The following is a 19,061-nucleotide window of genomic DNA, read 5'->3' on the forward strand; positions in this document are numbered from 1 at the left end:
GCGAGTTAACAGTTTGGGCAAATATTAAAAGTGCTTGCGTAATAACTTAAAGTGTGACCATAAATTGAATTGGATAAAAATTGTGCATGGAAATTAGATACTGCTGTGTTAGATGCCTCCAACACTGGGAGTTCGTTCCCACATGGTCTTGAAAACGCCTCAAAGACCAATCGCTTATCCTGAGCCTCGGTCACGAGAGAGACTTTCACAACCCGGCGCTTTTCAGCTATTATCCTCGAAGTTTTGTCCCATAGAACGGGGCCGGCGTAGTCACTCAAAGCAGAGCTGGCAAGGGAGGAGAGGAACCAGCAATTCGTTCCCACTTTCCGAAACGTCTAACCCAACTCTGCGACCCTTTTGAGGCCTGGCCAGTGGCACCTGTCACCAGGTGTTCTCCACCAACTCTAGAGAGTATCAGACGCCCTTCCTGAGAGACCAAAAAGCTGAAATATTCCTTGAGTATAAGAAAAACCCTCAGAAACTCCACCTAGAAGCCAGGAGGTACAACCTCAAATGGCCCACGGAAGACATCTCTTTCAGGAGAAAACAAGAACCAGCTGTTATGCAGAATAGGGATGAGAGTACCGTCGATAGAGGGGAGGGACGGGGAGCTCACACCGACAATTGGTTCCCAGGTAGGCTTTTTAGTGTAGAGGTCGCCACACTCCTCTACACCGCATGCCTAAATAATTAGGCACGGTCCAGCTGACTAGGACCCTGGAACTCCAGCCATTGTCTCATAAAGAGATCCTCTGCCTGCAGTCCAATCCACCACTGCTGCTGCCTAGAGGCTTCACCGTGACCCTGGCACGGGAGACAGATCAGGTATTACACCTTGTCCAAGGGTGACATGAGACTATGCGGGACAGGGACGTCTTGTTCCCTGAGGTCAAAACACTTCACGAAGGATGTCGTCGCTCATTCGGTGCCTGGAGCCTGCCTATGAGCTGCGTTGGAAGACCTTGGCCACGCGGCAGGAGCGCGTGGAAGGTTGACTGATGGCATGGAACTGAAACCCCGTAATGGCTGCTGGAAACTGCTGGCACGATATAGTCGGAGCAGGTGTGTGGCAGGGCGTGCGCCGGAACATGAACCTGCTGCCAGACGTGGGACGGCTGCGATGCTCTTGTTATTTTGAGTTGTGGGGGCAGCGGTTGTAGATATGGCAACCTGGGTGTGTAACCTCTTGAGAAGGCGCCTTGTAGTAACGGTGGTGGGTACTGCTTTTGCAGTCACCGGGAGATGTCGCGTTTGCCCTGGTTGACTGTTTGCCGGAAGAGATTTGGGCCGATGCTCCGGCAGCAACAATTGTTTCACTGCTGTGTTGCCCAGACTTGTGGGCTCTGCAGGGAGTGCCTCCTTCTGCGTACCACAGGAGGGCTTGGAGTGAGCTGGGGAGTGGCTGGTTGTTGGCTATGTAGAAGCATGTAGAAGTTCGTATTAGGCCTGTGGTTGACCTGCTGTAGCAGGGATTTTGACTCCTTCCTTCCTTCTACGCCTGTCCCCAGATTTGTTGGTGAGTTCTTGTGGCTTGGAGCTCTTGCGGGAGAACTAGGTAGCTTGAGGGCTCAGGCGCGTTGGTTCACCGGCTGCCACCAAATTATGTAACCCCGGTGTAACGCTTAGCAGTTGCAGGGACTTGTGGGCGTGAAGGGGAAACTCTTGCTGTCTTAGAAGAAAGTATATTCTTAACCTAAGATGCACAGTGTAGCGTGGGTGAGAGAGACGAGACGCTATAGAGTGTGTGTCGTGCGAAGCTCTCTCAAGAAGGAGTGACGGAGTTACAGAGTGGAAAATAATGAGAGATTACAATTTGGTCCACGTATGTCAAAGGTGACCTCTAGAAAGCTTGATGAAATGCTTTTGTATACAACTGAGATGGTAAACACTGACAGCCCCATGACATTTCCTACAAAGGGTGGCGCATGATCTATGTCATTTTTTTTCCATTGATATACTACAATTACTATAACAAGGTCGTCCCACCGAGCTGAAGCAAAATGCCAGAAAGCATCGCCTCTTCCGGTGGGGTCAGAAGAGGATGTACAGGAGCGATAAGGACCAGAAACAGAAATAAGGTTATGGTCAGGGAGGAACCCAACAGAGAGAACAGTTTGACAGAGTAAGCAAAAGGATTAGAGGTAAGGTAAGAGGTCTAGAATATGTTGGGCCTGTCTCCCAAAACGGTCAAGAATACGTGTAAGGTGCTAGAACCAACTGCTCCTAGGTCGTTGAGGAGAGCAAAGTTGTAGGACATTCATTCAGAGCTGGTCTGTGAAAGAGGCTATGAGAGCCAAAGCTGGTGGTAGAACTTATTCTAAATCACCCAAGATGGAGATTTTAGCGAAGGAGAGTGAAGTCAAGATGTTGCTCCACTTTAGAATTCAAAATAGTCAAAGGAATTTTACATAGATTGAGTAGAAGGAAGTTAGGTGAGAGATAAAGCAGCACAGATGTATTTAGTAATAGAATGACAATAAAGTCTTAGCCAGATGGGTGGAAGAATTCAGAAGAGTCAAAAGGTCTAGTAGGCACGAGAGCAAGCAAATGAAGTGTCGTTGCGCACGTAGGCGCAACATCCAGCTTATGATTAAAATTTAGGATAGAGATAGTAGGAGGAGACAGAGTAGAAGTTGCTGTCAGTTGCCTCAATAACCTGTCATTTCTGGTGAGGAAAGAAAATAAAGTTTAGAGGAGGAGAGATGGTTTCCCACAGTATTATGAAAATTAGAACAAGACCACGAATGTTGCAGAAATTGATAAGGAGGAGAGTTCAAGGGTTTCAAAGGTGTGTATGTTGTGTGAATGTAGTGTGGTGTAGAAAGGGGGAGCTTTGTCACTTTAGAGAGCATGCTGAACTGCTCTCTGGTGTTGATAGAGACAAAGGAAGCAGTTAGTGAGGGCCTTGGGAAGGGGTCTTTGAAGGAGCTGGCACCTCCTCGCCCATATATCCTCACCGAGAATAGGTCCGCCCGTTTCGGTAGGGAGTGTCTTCCCTACCTACTCCACTACTATAGGATCATAAAACAGTTCATGGTAATCCCAGCAACTTTACGAGAGGCCTTTTCAAACGGGCGGACTTAGGCGCCGTTGGGATGGGAAAGAGCCTACATAGAGACTTCTTATGTTGCCTGGAGCAGATCAGCTTTGAGGCGGTCTCCCTATGGTGGGCCAGACAACGCCCCCTAGCGTATGCCCCAATGATTAACTGAGTTCCTCCTCTCCGGCACTCCAGGAGGCTTCGTGATCATCGTGAAATCCCGCCATGAGTTCCTACAGACCGTGCCTTCCCTCTACAAGGACAAGCTGGAGCCTTACATGGACCAGCTGGAGCGGACGGGAAGTGGAAGAAGGTAGGGAGCACCGTTGCCAGATTATCGTACTCAGGCATAGTACTTACCGTTTTTGACACCTAACTATTGCCTTGAAACGCATCAGGAATTCACTATTTTAACGATAGATATAAATGAATCTAGTTATTGGAGCCCCAGGAGACATATTTGAAGTCGGAAGTTGGTAAAATATATAAGAGGCTGATGATGATGATGATGGTCATAATTCAGCTTCAGGTGGAGCGGCGCATCGTCCCAAACTATTTCTGTGACAAGGGAGGATATAAATCTTCGTCTTCCCGCATCACTAAGCCTGAGTGAGGAGGAAGAGGAGGGGAAAAGGAAAGGAGAGAGATGAAGAGGAGGAGTTATAGTGGAATTGCTGTGCCAAAGGCCGTCTCTGATGTAACAGCCTTGGCTCTCGATCGCAACACCCGAGACTGAGGTGTGAATTATCGTGTGAGTATCATGGCGTCTACGATGTTATATGATAATAAAGTCACGCATAGAGGCACATTTGTACTGTATTAATCATATTATTATTAAGAAATTGTCCGTAAAAAAAATCTGTTTTGAGTGGTTATAAGACTGAGGCTGCAGAATCCTCCAACCTCAGACGCTTGCTATCATCTCCGATTGGGATAAAAGGAACCTTTGGGTTTTGTGTCCTTCAATGCCTCAAAACCCAGATTTATCCACTGCTTTCAACTCGACACAATCTTCCAAGCCCCTATCCCCTATTCTTCCAACTACACTCAGCTGTCACCTTATAATTCTTCAGAACTAAATATCCTCAGTCATCGCCAACTCAAAATCTTAACTTTGGAAACTTCTCATATCTTCCTCTCACTAAATCAAGCTTCCTCGAGGTTCCGGCGTTCTGTATCGTCTCCTCCAGTTCTTCTGCCCCCACTACAGCTGCTATCCATATAAAAGGGCCTTGTCCGCCCTCGTATATGGAGTATGCATCACTTTGTGGGAGCTCCCCTCCCACACAGCTCTTCTCTATTTTCAGGCCACTCCTCTGTTGTAAAAAAAAAAAAATTAGGTCGCTTTGAATTATGTAGCTGTGTGTGTGTGCATGTGTAATGGCAAGTTGCCAGAACACGATAACGAAGACCTCAGACTCAGTATGTGCTGACGACTATAGTATACGTTTAGGAATGCTTGGTCTGGGTCTTGGGGTCTTGATGATGTACAGACACCTGTATATATAATAATAACAGGTGCCTACTTCCCCTCAGAATCATGTTAATCTTTGTTTGTTTCTCAAGTTAATTTAAGTGATTGCTCATCCCTGTTTCCTGATGATACCTGTTCCTAATTTATAATGTGTCTGCTGTTCCTAATTTTAAGTAAATCTGCTGTTCCTAATGTATAATGCGTCTGCTGTTCCTAATTTATAATGCGTCTGCTGTTCCTAATTTTAAGCATCTGCTGTTCCTAATTTTAAAAAGCGTCTGCTGTATGTAGCCCACAAACAATTTGAAGGAGGATTAACTTATTTAATCTAAAAGTCAAGTGAAAATGATCAGCAATTTAGTTAAGTAACAGAGTAGTAAGAGTATATGTGGCAGTGAGCATGTAGAAGGATGAGATGGAACAGGGAGAGAACAAAAAGATTAACGAAAATATCAAAACTCTCATCCCTCCACTCCTCCTTACTTCCTTCCTCCAGACCGAGTCGTCCGCCACTGGAACAGCCTCCCCGCAGAAATAGTCAGTGCGGAAACGAACAACTCCATTTCCACCTGACATTAACTTTACTGCGTCGGGAATTGAACTGAACGTATCCAAGGTCCTTAATGTTCTTGATTCTGTTATTTCTTCTTCTATTATGAGATAATATCATCATCATCATAATTTCGTTTAACGTCCGTTTCCACTCTTCCTGAGCGGTTGGACGCTTTATGGGTCTCCTCCATTCTGCTCATACTACGCACGAATACCCAATCCATCACTGCCAAGTCTTCCTATACACTTCTCCACCTTTTCCCTAGGTCTACCAACTGGTCTCCTTCCTTTTACTTAATATCTTCCCAAACTCCAGCACTGTATCCTCCCTGCTTTCACATGTCGAACTATGAGGTCTCCTTTCTGAGCACACCGGGTTCTCTACTCCCATCTATTAGCTACATCTAAGCTGCACTAGATACCCTGTCTTGCTAATCTCTGACTCCCAGCACTGTCACCCTGCTCCCTTCACATGTCCAAACCATCGGAGTTTTTTTTCCTTCTGAGCACTGGTTCCAGGTCCTACTCCCACGTCTGTTAGTTGCATCTGCACTGCGCACCCTGTCTTATGAAAATCTCTCCAAACCTCCCAGCACTGTATCCTCCTGCTACTCTCTTCCACATGTCCAAACCATGAGTCTTTCCCCATCGGAAGGGTTTCTTTTCAACCGAGTCATCCGTCACTGGAACAATCTTCCTTCAGGAAGTAATGAAATGCAGGCCTATCAACTCCTTCAAATATAGGAATCGACCTTCACTTCCTTGCGTCGGGGTAAACCGAATATTGAGGTGCTTTTATCTGCTCCTCAATATCGAGGTGCTTTCATCTGCTCGTCAAGTCGAGGTGCTTATCTGCTCCCCAGGCCCCAAGTGCCTTTCGAGCAGATTAAATCACCAAAGCCGGCAATCTCGTAATGAGTCAATAGGCTTTATGTTGCCTGCATTTCCATGTTTCCATGTTTCTGAGGTGGTAGCGGACTGAAAGCGTGCCGGCCTGCATTCGAGCAGTTTGATGATGATGAGGGTTCGAATCCGCTAAACCACCTGGGATTTTTCAGTCACCGCCGAGGGGCCTAAGACTACCCACATGCTGTCCTGAAGACTATCCACCAACCCGGACTCTAGAAGAAGCTATGAAAAGATCAATCCACTCTGGGGGCAGCATGAGCCAATAATAATTGCGCCATTATAAACATTTGTCTGCGCCATACGGCTGACCCAAGCCCCCAATAAAAAAGCATACCGGCGCTTTAGGTCACATGTAAAAAAGGAAAAAGAAACTGTTTCCAGGTCCTCTACTCCACATCTGTAAGCTACATACAATTAGCTCTATCTACCATTCTTCCACAACTCCCAGCACTGTGTCCTCCCTGCTCTCTTTACATGTCCAAACCATCGGAGTCTTTCCTTCTGAGCACTGTTTCATGCAGGTCCTCTACTCCACATCTGTTAGCTACATCTGCACTGGATCGACACCTTCTATTATGAGATATGAACAAAGAATAAAGAAGATAATAAATTGCACTCCCTCCCCTCCTTCCTTCCTCGAATTGAGTCGTCCGCCACTGTAAACACTTCCTGCAAGAGTGGTTAGCATCACGTGTGATTTTCAGTTAATACAAGAACATATGTGTGCAATATTCATGCAGTGGAGAAAATTATAATATTCGTTATATTATAACAGAAAAAAGTAAAGGTATTAATATTAATTAAATGCATGAAACAAATTCTAATCCTTTTCCACAGATAGAGTTCGAAGTTTTGTGTTTGAATATTTTTCTTCTATAATGCGAGAGATTAATAATAATGATAATAATAATATGATAATAATAATAATTAGGAATAATAATAACGTAATAATCTACAATAAATAATAATATAATAATAATAGTACAATAATAATATGTTCTCACTAACTGCTCTTTGTCTCATAATCAGGAGAGTAAGTCGAAAGAAAAGGATAAAGAGCCTCCAAACTAATGCTAATTATGAACTTTACATTTCTGCCCGAAATCGAAGCAAATCTATTCTCCGACTAAATCCAAAACCCTTTTCTTTCATTAATAGAAAATGTCAAAAACCCTTTGCTTTCTCTTAACTCTTCCTGTGACTTCTGGCATCTAGCCAAAACACTTCCTCCAACCTCACATTCTCTTTCATCTTTCCTCCACTGCCTTGAAGTCCTGACGGCAACACCGCTGTCTCATCTTATCTCTAAGGCTGAACTTCCTTTCCTCAAACTTCTTTCTAAAAACTCCACTCTGGGACTGAGACTTGGGCCATATCCTCCTCCTACTTCATCCCCCCTCTGACTCCCTTTTATGCCTGTTATAAAGATTCTTCAAATGATGTTTTATGTCTTCTCTGGCCTCAATCTCAACTTCAAAGGCTTATGGACCTGATGGAGTGCCTCCATTGTCCTTAAAACCAGCTCCGGTGCTGTCACCCTGCTCCTCCGGTCAAACCTCGCCTCTGCCCGTCAACATCTACCTTTCCTTCTTGCTGGAAGTATAGTTTGCCTAAGAAGAGGACCGTTCCAATCCTCAAATCATCATCCCATAGTTTAGTTTTTGCCCATCAAAGCTTTTTGAATCAACTTAACTGGTAAATTCTTAAAGAATTCTTCCACTTCTTGACCTTTCTATCTGATCGCCAGTAAGGGTTTTGGCATGTCTACTGGCATCCCCAGCCTCTTTAACTGACCTCGGTCATCCCTCTTAGCCGTTTCAGAACTTTCTTTCACAGGCTGGACATATCGAAAGCTTCTCGATAGAGTCTGGCACTAGTCTTTGCTTTCTTTAAACCGTTCTCTTTGATTCTATCCTCTCTCTGTTCCTTTTATATTCCAGTTTCTTTCCGGCTGTTCTATTCCTCTGCAGGTAGACGGTCACTACTCTTCCCTAAACCTATCAATACCGTGGCGTTCTGGTCAGGGCTCTGTCCTATCACCACTTCCTTCCTGTTATTCATCAATGATTTTCTTTCCATAACAAACTGTCCTGTCCACCCTACGCCGACGACTCCAATTCTGCATTATCTGAACCTCTTCAATAGAAGAATACCAACATGTAAAATGACCCATCATAATAGAACGTTTAAACCTGACTTGCTATCATTTGATTAGCAGAGGAACCTGTGTCCTTTAATGCCCAAAACTCACCCCTCCACCCATCAACTCGACACAATCTTCCAAACACCTATCCTCTATTCTTCGACAACACTCAGCTGTCACCTTCTTCAATACTAAACATCCGGTCTATCCTTAATCCTAAAATTCAACTGAAGCTTTCCATATCTCCTTTGCTAAATCAGCTTCCCTTTGAGGTTGGACGTCTGTATCATTCTGCCCTTCTCCCTCTGCGTATATATCTGTAGACAAATTGTCCACTTCTGTGCTGAGGTATATGTATCCCACGTGTGTGGGGGCCCCACTCACACAGCTCTTCTGAGAGTGGAGTCTAAGGCTCATCGTCCCATCAGGTCTCCTCCTCCCACTGATAGCCTTCACTTCAAATCAAGCCAAGGATAAGCGTTTTCTTCATCTTCATTGATATTTCCACGCTGGGACTACCTCTGAACTTACAATTGCATACTACCCTCCCCCAAGGGTCTCACAGCCACGACTTTCTACTCATGCTCATCCTTACACTGTCCAAACCTTTATGAGTTAACCAACATCTTCATTCTTTCATCCTCACACTGGTAAACCTGGAACAAACTCTTCCTATTTCTCCCGTTTACGATTCTGTCCCCTCAAGAGAAGGGGTATCAGGACACCTCCCGAAATTGATCTTTCTTCGGCCACCTCTTTTTAATTCCTTTTTGGGAGCAGTGAGAAGTACTTTTATTATTGTTTCTTTTTTGTGCCCTTGAGCCGCCTCCTTGTTGTAAAATCTGAGAGAGAGAAAGAGCATATATATATATATATATATATATATATATATATATATATATATATATATATATATATATATATAAGGCTGAACTTTTCCTCAAACTTTTCTAAAACTCCAATTTCCTGGATTCTGGGCATATCTTCCATCACCCCTTGGACCTTTTATGCCATAGTAAAGATTCTTCAAATGATGTTTTCTATGCCCTCTGGCCTCAATCAGAAGGCTTATGGACCTGATGGAGTGCCTCTATTGTCCTTAAAAACTGTGCTTCCGTGCTGTCACCCTGCCTGGTCAAAGTCTTTCGTCTCTGCCTATCAACATCTACCTTCCCTTCCTGCTGGAAGTATGCCTTTGTACAGCCTGTGCCTAAGGAGGCACACCGCTCCAATCCCTAAAACTACCGCCCTATAGCTTTACTTTCCTGTCTATCTAAAGCTTTTGAATCAATCCTTAACCGGAAGATTCAAAAGCACCTTTACACTTCTAACCTTTTATCTGATCGCCAGTATGGGTTCCGCAAGGGACATTCTACTGCCGATCTTCTTGCTCTCTTAATTGACTCTTGGTCATCCTCTCTTAGCCGTTTCGGTGAAACTTTCTCGGTTGCGCTAGACATATCGAAAGCCTTCGATAGAGTCTGGCACCAGTCTTTGCTTTCTAAACTACCCTCTTTCGGATTCTATCCCTCTCTCTGTTCCTTTATCTCCAGTTTCCTTTCCGCCCGTTCTATCTCTGCTGTGGTAGACGGTCACTGTTCTTCCCCTAAACCTATCAACAGTGGTGTTCCACAAGTCTCTGTCCTATCACTCACTCTCTTCTTGTTATTCATCAATGATCTTCTTTCCATAACAAACTGTCCTGTCCACTCATACGCCGACGACTCCACTTTGCATTATTCAACTTCTTTCAGTAGAAGGCCAACCCAACAGGAAGTACACGACTCCAGACTGGAGGCTGCAGAACGCTTAACCTCAGACTTTGCTATCATTTTCGATTGGGGTAGAAGGAACCTTGTGTCCTTCAATGCCTCAAAAACTCAATTTCTCCACCTATCAGCTCGACACAATCTTTCAGACACCAATCCCCTATTCATCAACAACACTCAGCTGTCACCTTCTTCAACACTAGATATTCTCGGTCTATCGTTAACTCAAAATCTCAACTGGAAACTTCGTATCTCCTCTCTCGCTAAATCAGCTTCCTCGAGGTTGGGCGTTCTGTTCTTCTCCCCCGCACAGTTGCCATCCATATACAGGGGCCTTGTCCGCCCTCGTATGGAGTGTGCATCTCACGTGTGTGTGGGGAGGGGGGGGGGGCCTCCACTCACACAGCTCTTCTGGACAGAGTGGAGTCTAAGGCTCTTCGTCTCATCAGCTCTCCTCCTCCTACTGATAGTTTTCTACCTCTTAAATTCCGTCGCGATGTTGCCTCTCTTTCTATCTTCTATCGATATTTTCACGCTGACTGCTCTTCTGAACTTGCTAACTGCATGCCTCCCCCTCTTCCGCGGCCCCGCTGCACACGACTTTCTACTCATGCTCATCCCTATACTGTCCAAACCCCTTATGCAAGAGTTAACCAACCTCTTCACTCTTTCATCCCTCACGCTGGTAAACTCTGGAACAGCCTTCCTTCACCTGTATTTTCTCCTGCCTACGACTTGAACTCTTTCAAGAGGAGGGTATCAGGGCACCTCTTCTCCCGAAATTGACCACTCTTTCGACCACCTCTTTTGATTCTTTTTTTAGGAGCAGCGAGTAGCGGTTTTTTTTATTATTGTTTCCTTTTTTTGTATCCTTGAGGTGTCTCCTTTGTTGTAAAAAAAAGTGTTTTACGTTGTTCTGTAGGATGTTGTGTACCAGCTTACAGGCGGAGAATCCTATTGGCTGTTGTGAGTCATCTGGAGTGGTTTAAGTTTCCTGGATTTCTCCTTGACAGTGTGTCAGGAACAGTCCCATTAGAGATTGCTTTTCCCAATTCGTCCTGATAAGCCATGTGGCCCACTTGTTTTACCATCGAGTTTTTCAAAAAGGTGACGTAGTGACAGCTCATTGCCATGGAGCTGACAGATGAACCAATGAATTGGGTGGGCAAGGCTTTTCTCGACTTGACAAATCACCCCAGATTTATTCCCAGTATGTACAGCTGTACCATCACATCCAATCGCCAGTACGTTTTCCGTGGAAATTCTTTTCTATTAATCTTTGCAGAACCAGTGGCAGGTGAATACTGGCCTAGATATTCTGAACCTGGTTCAGCCACTATAGCAATATGCTCTTCAATTACCTTTCTCCTATAGTCTCTATTTCCAATCTTCTCCGTAGTAAGAGTTTCTTTCCTTCCATCAAAGTAGATGCCTGCAACTTATACTTTCCCGTGTGCTTCCTTTGTCAAATTTTGTCCGTTTGATTGCCTCGATCTCCCTACTTTGTTCCTATCTATGACTTTGGAAGGATCCTCTTTTGTAATAACCCGTAAAACTTCAAGGATTGCACTAGATAGTAATGCAGCACCACGATCAGACAGTCCAACCCAGTCACAAACCTCATGGAAAGAAGAAAACAGACGTTTTTGTTCTCTATTTTTTTTCTTTTTCATCTCTTCATTGTTGTCCCACAGCTCCACCTTCTTTTGGTTTTCTATGATGGAGCTGGTACTTGGAAGGGTTGTATTCATCTTCCGAGTCAGTCAAATTTGAGGACGAGGTATCACTTTGAACAAGACATCCTGATGCTTGTAACTGGCTGATGGTCTTGCAGCATATTGATTTCTTCTTTCTTCTCTTTTCCTAATGGCTTCAGTTGTTCGTTTGTCCACTCCTCCAATGAACATTTTACGTTCATTTATTTGGTCCTCTACAAATTCTTGTTCTATTTTTGGGACTTTCTTCTGTCGAGGACAGGCACAGTACTGGAATTCAGGGCACCTGCAAGCTGTTACTTCAAATAATCTAGCAGCATGACTACTGTGATAGTTGTGATGACTACCCTCATAGCTGTGATGACTGCTGTAGTAGTGCCAGGGTTGCCAGATTTTCTGTCACGAAAAATGCCAACTTTTGACCAAACTCTACAAAAAAATGCCAATTTTTTTTCTAAATATGCCAAGAAAAATGCCAACCTTTTTATTCTCAATGTGCAAAATTTACTGCATTCTGTTTTTACAAATGTGTTGCATAAAAATAATGTATATATATATATCTATATATATATATATATATATATATATATATATATATATATATATATATATATATATATATATATATATATATATACTATAAAATTTCCTTTAGCTAGGAAGATATATAACTTTACTAATTAAAATACAATAACAACACATACAATCAATGTCAAAATGCATATCATTCATGCCTATCATCAGTGAATTCCAATAATTCAACAAACCACCACCCTTTAAAACATATGTAGCTGCTCTTTGTAATTTAATAAAAGGAAAAAGATATTAACACATACAATCAAATATATTACTTTATTTATTTATCTTTAACGTGGCATATAGCGACTAAATCAATAATACAAAATAATATCACATTCAATGAATACCAAAAGCATGTCCATCATCATTAATTTCCAATACTGTAATAAATCACCATCTTGTGAGACAGGCTGTAAAAGAAAGAAAAGAAAAGAAAGATGTTAACACAAAATCATATATATTACTTCATTCTATTCATGATAATGTTTATTAAAGTTCCTAAACAGACTGTTTGACATCCTTTAAAATAAAATTTAATCCCATAAACTCTGAAATAAATTTAAGATTTAGTGACTTTTCTACTACAAATCTAAATGTAATAAAAAACATCATCATTTTCAAATTCAGAAACATCTGATGAACTGCTCCCTTTATACATATTTTCACTGGAGAAAAGCTCAAACATAGTTTGACTAGGTACAAAATCCTTGCAACATCTACCTCTAAAATGTAGGTGAGTGCGGATGCGGATAACTGCATCCAACATCTTCACTCCCATCCTCTTTCTTAATTTGTTCTTCACGTAAGTCACATGTGAGAACACCCTCTCAACGACAGCATTACTGACAGGAGTCACTAAGCATGATAGTGCATAGTCAGATATTTCCTTGAAGGGGTGGGAGTCTATTACCTTTTTTGAACCTACACCAACCCAAAAATCTGTGCTGTTTTCTGGTATTTTGCCGCTGAACACAGGTTCCTCGCTACAGTCTACATGCAAAATTTTCCTGTATTGTTCTTCAATTTTGACAAAATTGTTTGCAACCAAATGTGGGAAAGGAAGATCTTTAAACTTTACCCTCTCAAACTGACTCAGAATTTTTACCGGGTTCAAAGCCGATAAGCTCTTGAATGTATTTTGAGTGGGAGGAAGGCGCCTTTCTAACTGCTGTATGGCCTCATTGATAAAAGCAAGGCATCGCACCTTCACTTCTTGAATTCTTTCTTCAGATTCTGGATATTTTTCTAAATGTCTCTGTACCTCTTGTGCAAATTTAGCTCCAAAGTCAACTTCCTCCACTGGCAGGATCTCCCCTTGGTAATTTTTTACCCTAGCACACAGACTCTGATAATGACATCTTAATTCTTCTTCTAGACTTTGTGGATCTGCATCCGTTAACTGAAAGTATGCATTTACTCTTTCAAATTCAGCAATCAGTGGTGTGAGACAATGCATATACAGAAAATTGATATGATCATTGAGCATCCCATGAAGAACCCTTGCTTTGTACATACAATCAGGTGTGGACTGTTTTTCTGCACACATAAAATAAGCTTTCAGTTCTTCCCAGTTGAACAAAATATTGTTCATCACTTTTCCTCTTACCAACCATCTAGTGACTGATGCTTGCTGAAATGGCAGTGGTGTTCCTTTCCTTTCCTCACAAGGATCCATTATACTGAAGAGTGTACTAAAAGCTTCTCTTCTTATGGCACTTTTAGAAAACCATTTAGGGATTTCTGCCAACAGAAATCCAAGACTTGCAGGAAGCTTTTTAAATGCTGCCTGAACACACAAAGCCAAGGAATGGCAGATGCATTTCATCTGGACACAATTGGGAGATTCCTCATGAATCCTACTCCACACTGAATTGTGAGTGCCAGTCATGACTGATGCTCCATCACTAGCATACCCTATGCAGTCTTTCAATGACAATCCTAACTTTTCGATTGAATTCTTTATTGCTTGAAACAATGCCTCACGTGTAGCTTCACTCACTTCAACTAGTTCAACTAATTCTGTCACAATTTTCTTTTCTGATCTACTGAAATACCTGATGACAACGCAAAGTAACTTTTTTGATGCAACATCAGTTGATTCATCAACAAGTATAGCAAATTTTTGCCCCAGAACATCTGATTTCAACTCTTCCACATAAGCAGGGGAAATAACCTCGGTCAATATTTTGCTACATTTTGTACGATGAATATTGATTTTACCAAGAGTACTTCCTTTTCCATTTCGCTTGATGATATCACTAATGTGGTCAACCGATATAGTGGAGCAGTGACAGCATATGGCAGTGGCTATCTCCAGCTCAGCACGTTTCACTTCATCAGACACATTTGGACTGACCTTCAGAGCAGATGTGTAAGGTATTGCAGCCTGTCGCTTTTGATGCTTATCCGATTTTTCATGATTTTGAAGGGAAGACAACCTTGGAACCAAATTGCAGTGACAGAGCTTGCAGAAGGCTTCACCAGAACCATCACTAGACTGTTTTACCCACAAAAAAAAAATTTCCCACTCATCTTTAAATTTTCTGGAGGAGTCATATAAACTCTTCCATTTTTTTGACATAATGGTGTATGTTTGTCGCAGATTAGACAAATAGGTACCCGTCCGTCACTCCGTCAGCCGGTCATTCATTACAGGGCAGCCTCACCTCTTGTTATGAGACGACTCCTAAAACAAATCAATGATAAATATTTAGAAAACACCGGCGGACGACTTTGGCATTCAAAACTATTTTCTCAAGCGTAGATTTTGACGCTTTTTGCATTGGAGATATTATTTTTTCTGGGGAGACGATTGATTTTTGGAAAAAAAAATCCCTCATAGTAAAACGCTTACCTGGAAAAGCCTCAAAATCAACGCCTGAGGAAAGTTTTGCATGCAGAGAGTATTTTCAGTTCACTCAATATACGCCCCGCCACAGAGCAAATCTAAATATAGCTTAGGTAATTAACCTAACCTAACCAAACCTAACCTAGATTAACGGGGGGAGGCTCTGCCCCCCTCAACCCCCCGTCCGACGGCTGCCACAAAAAAAGAAAATTAAATGTAATTAATCTAAATGTAACCTAACCTAACCTAACCTAACCTAGATTAACGGGGGGCTTCGCCCCCTCGAGCCCCCTTCTGTTTTAATGTAACCTAATCCTCGTAATATTTTGCATAGATTACTTACCTACCACAATCCTCGTTTTTGACCCCCTCGAGACTTTCTTCAACCAAAAGTAATAAAAACTAATTTCCCCAATATATAATCGGTATCAGTGAATAGAATAAAAAACTGCATTAGTGAAGATAAGTAAGGTATGCCAATTCTCTTGCCGCTCTTTACTAAATATTAACCAAATCAAGTAATGGACATTACAATCTATCTATTAATATCACAATAACGTTCACGTCACCTCCATCACTCAAAAGTCAACAGACAAGCAGGTAAAGAAAGAAAAGTGTCTGTTTCTTGCAGCAAACTTACCTACTACACCCGGTACCTGCGTCAGCTGGCCAATGTTTACAAAGTTACCCGGGCCCCCGCGAGCCACCCTCAGGAGTGAAAGAAAATTGACTTTTTAAAGGGGTACTAAAGTTTGGGTAGCTGAATTAAATGCTCCTTGAATCAGAGTTCCCATCTCATTCTATAAATAATCGTGTTACCGATAAGTCTTTTTAAAGCAATGATTTATCAATAAAAATACGCCAAGAAAAATGCCAATTTCTGAAAAAATGCCAACCAGCAGATTTTTCTGCCAAACACATAAAAAAAATGCCAAAAAAGACGTTTTTAGCATAAAAAACGCCAACCTGGCAACCCTGAGCACTACATCAAGTCCTAGCCATCCTAGCTCCCCAAAACGTGGAATTGGGCAATATAAAGTCGACTCACGTCCGTCTGTATGTCCTTTATAGACGACCAAACGGTGATAGCTACAGACATAGGCTTTATATGTTTTTGAAGCGTACTATGCTCCCGAGTAATCATGGCACATAATATGAGGACATTAATATACAATTGTTTTAAGTTATTTAATAAAACTATCAAAAATGGTCCAAACGTTGGGTCCATCGGCGTTTTCTGCTGATGCCGGAGCGGCGGAGGTTGCGGACAAAGAGGGACTCAGCCGAGTTATGTTCAGTGCAAAAGAAAAACAATCCCCAAAATGACGTTTTCCAAAATTTCCGTTTCAAACGGCTTAACCTTTCCTTTTCACGTTGATTTCTTTGTTTTAAGTTATTTTCCGTTTCATTTTAACCCTTCATTTTCACATCGAATATTTAAATCCCTTTTCACAGTCATTTACGAATCCTCAGCTTCATCAAACCTCCAGCTACACCTAATGGTAAGGTCACATTTTATTTTGTTATTTTGGTTTAAATTACTACTTTAAGTATTTTATGTCAATTTAGTAATTTGCCAAAAGTTTTTTTTTTTTGCCACACATTAGTATCAAATTTTGTTTAATTTCATTTTTTTTATATTTTCACCTATTTTATTATTAAAAATGGCAAAAGTAGTACCTATTAATTTTTTTTTAGTAAAATCATCAAAAGTACTTAATTTTTTTTTTTCCTTTTGCATGTAGATTCATCCTTACCTCCACAATGCCTCCAGAACGTCCCACCATTGGCAAATTAACTTCTCAGGCTCGCAGTAAGCGGCAAAGACGGGATGGAGAAACTGAGGCAGACCGTGCTCATCGTTTGGAGGCTCTCAGACTCTACAATTCTGAAGCAAGGGCATCACTGTCTGACCAGCAGAGACAAAACCGCCAAGAAGCGGATAGGTTGCACCACCAAAGAACCAGAGCAAGGGCAACAGATGAACAACGTGCAGACACAAGGCTGGAGAATGCAGATGCACATCGTCAAAGGAGAACAGAAGAAACCTTGGAACAGCAAAGGTTACGCCTGGAAGCTGAACGTCAAAAGAGAGCAAATACAAAGGGCATCACCTGGTTCAAATGGGCCTTCTCCTATGCCATCAAGAAGGACTACAACAGCAGCCCAAAGGTCTGCATTGGCAAGATGGACACAGTTTGCTCCCAATGCAGAGGTAAGAAGTGGCCAAGAGAAGCTCCAGGCATGTGCTGCACTGGAGGAAAAGTCAAGTTGGAGGCCCTTCAGGCACCGCCAGTGATCCTGCAGAAGCTGCTGACAGAGAACAGCCCACAAGCCAAAAACTTCAGAAGAAAGATCTGGAAGTACAATGCTGCCTTAATGATGACTTCCTTTGGTGCCACCAAGAAGCTCACTGCATGGGTTCGTTACTACCTACAAGATCCAAGGCCAGTGCTACCACCGCATGGGCAGTCTACTCCCCCTAGAATATGAAGAGCCCAAGTTTGTCCATGTCTTCTTCATGGATGGTGATGACGAAACCAACAGACGCTGTACACTTAACCAGTCGGTCCAACACGACATCATCGAGGCTTGAGTGTCAACATTGCCTCCAGAGGGAAAGCGTCCAGAATATGTGCCGCCGCACTACAGTGGAACAGACAGCGGAAGTGCCATGGGAAGACTTGGGAAAACTGCAGCAGGAGGACCGAGATCTGAGACCAATTATGGATTGACTGAGTCAATCGTCAACGCGACCTGGGTGGGAAGTAATCTCGAGAGAAAGCCCTACCACCAAGAATTAATGGACTCAGTGGGACACTCTTCGGATGGGCAACGGGGTGTTGCAGCGACGCTGGGTCTCTCATGATGGTCTTGACCACTACTGGTCCACGGTGCTACCTATGAAGTCCCGGGAAGGAGTCTTGAAAGAAATGTACGACAGCATCACCAGCGGACACCTTGGGGTAAAGAAGACACTGAGTCGCCTGCGCCAAAGGTTCTACTGGGTTGGCATGAGGAAGGACGTGGAAGAATGGTGTCACGCGTGTAAGGTGCGTTGTGCAAAGAAGGGCCCCAAGAAGCGTCACCGTGCCCCATTGCAACTATACCAGGTTGGAGCCCCCAATGAACGGGTGGCAGTGGATATAGCAGGACCCTTGCCTCTGACGACGAACGGAAATAGGTACATCTGCGTCACAATGGATTACTTCACCAAGTGGCCGGAAGCCTACGCCATCCCTGACCAGGAAGCCACTACCATCGCTAAGGTATTGGTGGAGGAGTTCTTCTGTCGCTTCGGTGTGCCTAACGAGCTCCATTCCGATCAGGGAAGGAATTTTGAGTCAACAGTCCTTGCTGAGTGTTGCAAGCTCCTGGGTATCAAGAAGACCCGGACCACCCCTCTGCACTCCCAGTCAGATGGAATGGTGGAGAGGTTTAATTGGACGTTGGGCCAGGAGTTGGCCAAGCAGTGCAACAATGATCAGTCTTCATGGGATCAGAAGCTGCCTGCGCTCCTCATGGCCTACAGGTCTGCCGTCCACGAGACTACGGGGTATTCACCGGCAAAGCTGATGTTTGGACGTGAGCTGCGATTGCCGGTGGACCTACTGACAGGAAGGCCTCCTGGGGAAAGCCTTCCAAGGGACGCCTCCAGTTTTGCCCGTCAACTAGAGGAACGGCTGGAAGAGTTGCACCATCAAGTCCGTGGTGCCTTGAAGTTCTCCGGGGACACGCGAAAATAACGGCTTACCATACAAGTGGAAATGGAATAATAAAGCGCGCAAATTATACCGTTGTTAACATTTTGAGGACAATGGTTCTAGGAAATGTGTCCGTTTGGGAGATAATGTTACTTACTTGCAGTCACCCTGGCCTATAATGCTGCGTATCATCGCACCATAAAGGAGTCCCCTTTTTATCGAGAGAGACAGAGAGAGGATTTTTAGAGATCCTCGTATGCCCTACACTATGTTAGAAAAAAAATATAAACCTCAGCAGCCCTGGTATGATATTGACTCCTATAAAGAG

At 43.1% G+C, this 19,061-nt stretch overlaps 1 protein-coding gene across 1 annotated transcript; it reads right to left on the reverse strand.

Annotated features, from left to right (window-relative positions):
• Positions 1-3,700: 3,700 nt before the first annotated feature.
• On the reverse strand, positions 3,701-15,948 carry LOC127002594 (uncharacterized). Its single transcript, XM_050868678.1, has 3 exons — positions 15,670-15,948; positions 13,113-14,867; positions 3,701-3,772 (listed from the first exon to the last, which is right to left on the reverse strand). The coding sequence occupies exons 2-3, from the start codon at positions 14,760-14,762 to the stop codon at positions 3,701-3,703; spliced, it is 1,722 nt and encodes a 573-aa protein (XP_050724635.1). The 5' UTR covers positions 14,763-14,867; positions 15,670-15,948.
• Between the last annotated feature and the right edge of the window lie 3,113 nt (positions 15,949-19,061).

This window comes from Eriocheir sinensis, chromosome 23, assembly GCF_024679095.1.
Source record: "Eriocheir sinensis breed Jianghai 21 chromosome 23, ASM2467909v1, whole genome shotgun sequence".
NCBI classification, from domain to species: domain Eukaryota; kingdom Metazoa; phylum Arthropoda; class Malacostraca; order Decapoda; family Varunidae; genus Eriocheir; species Eriocheir sinensis.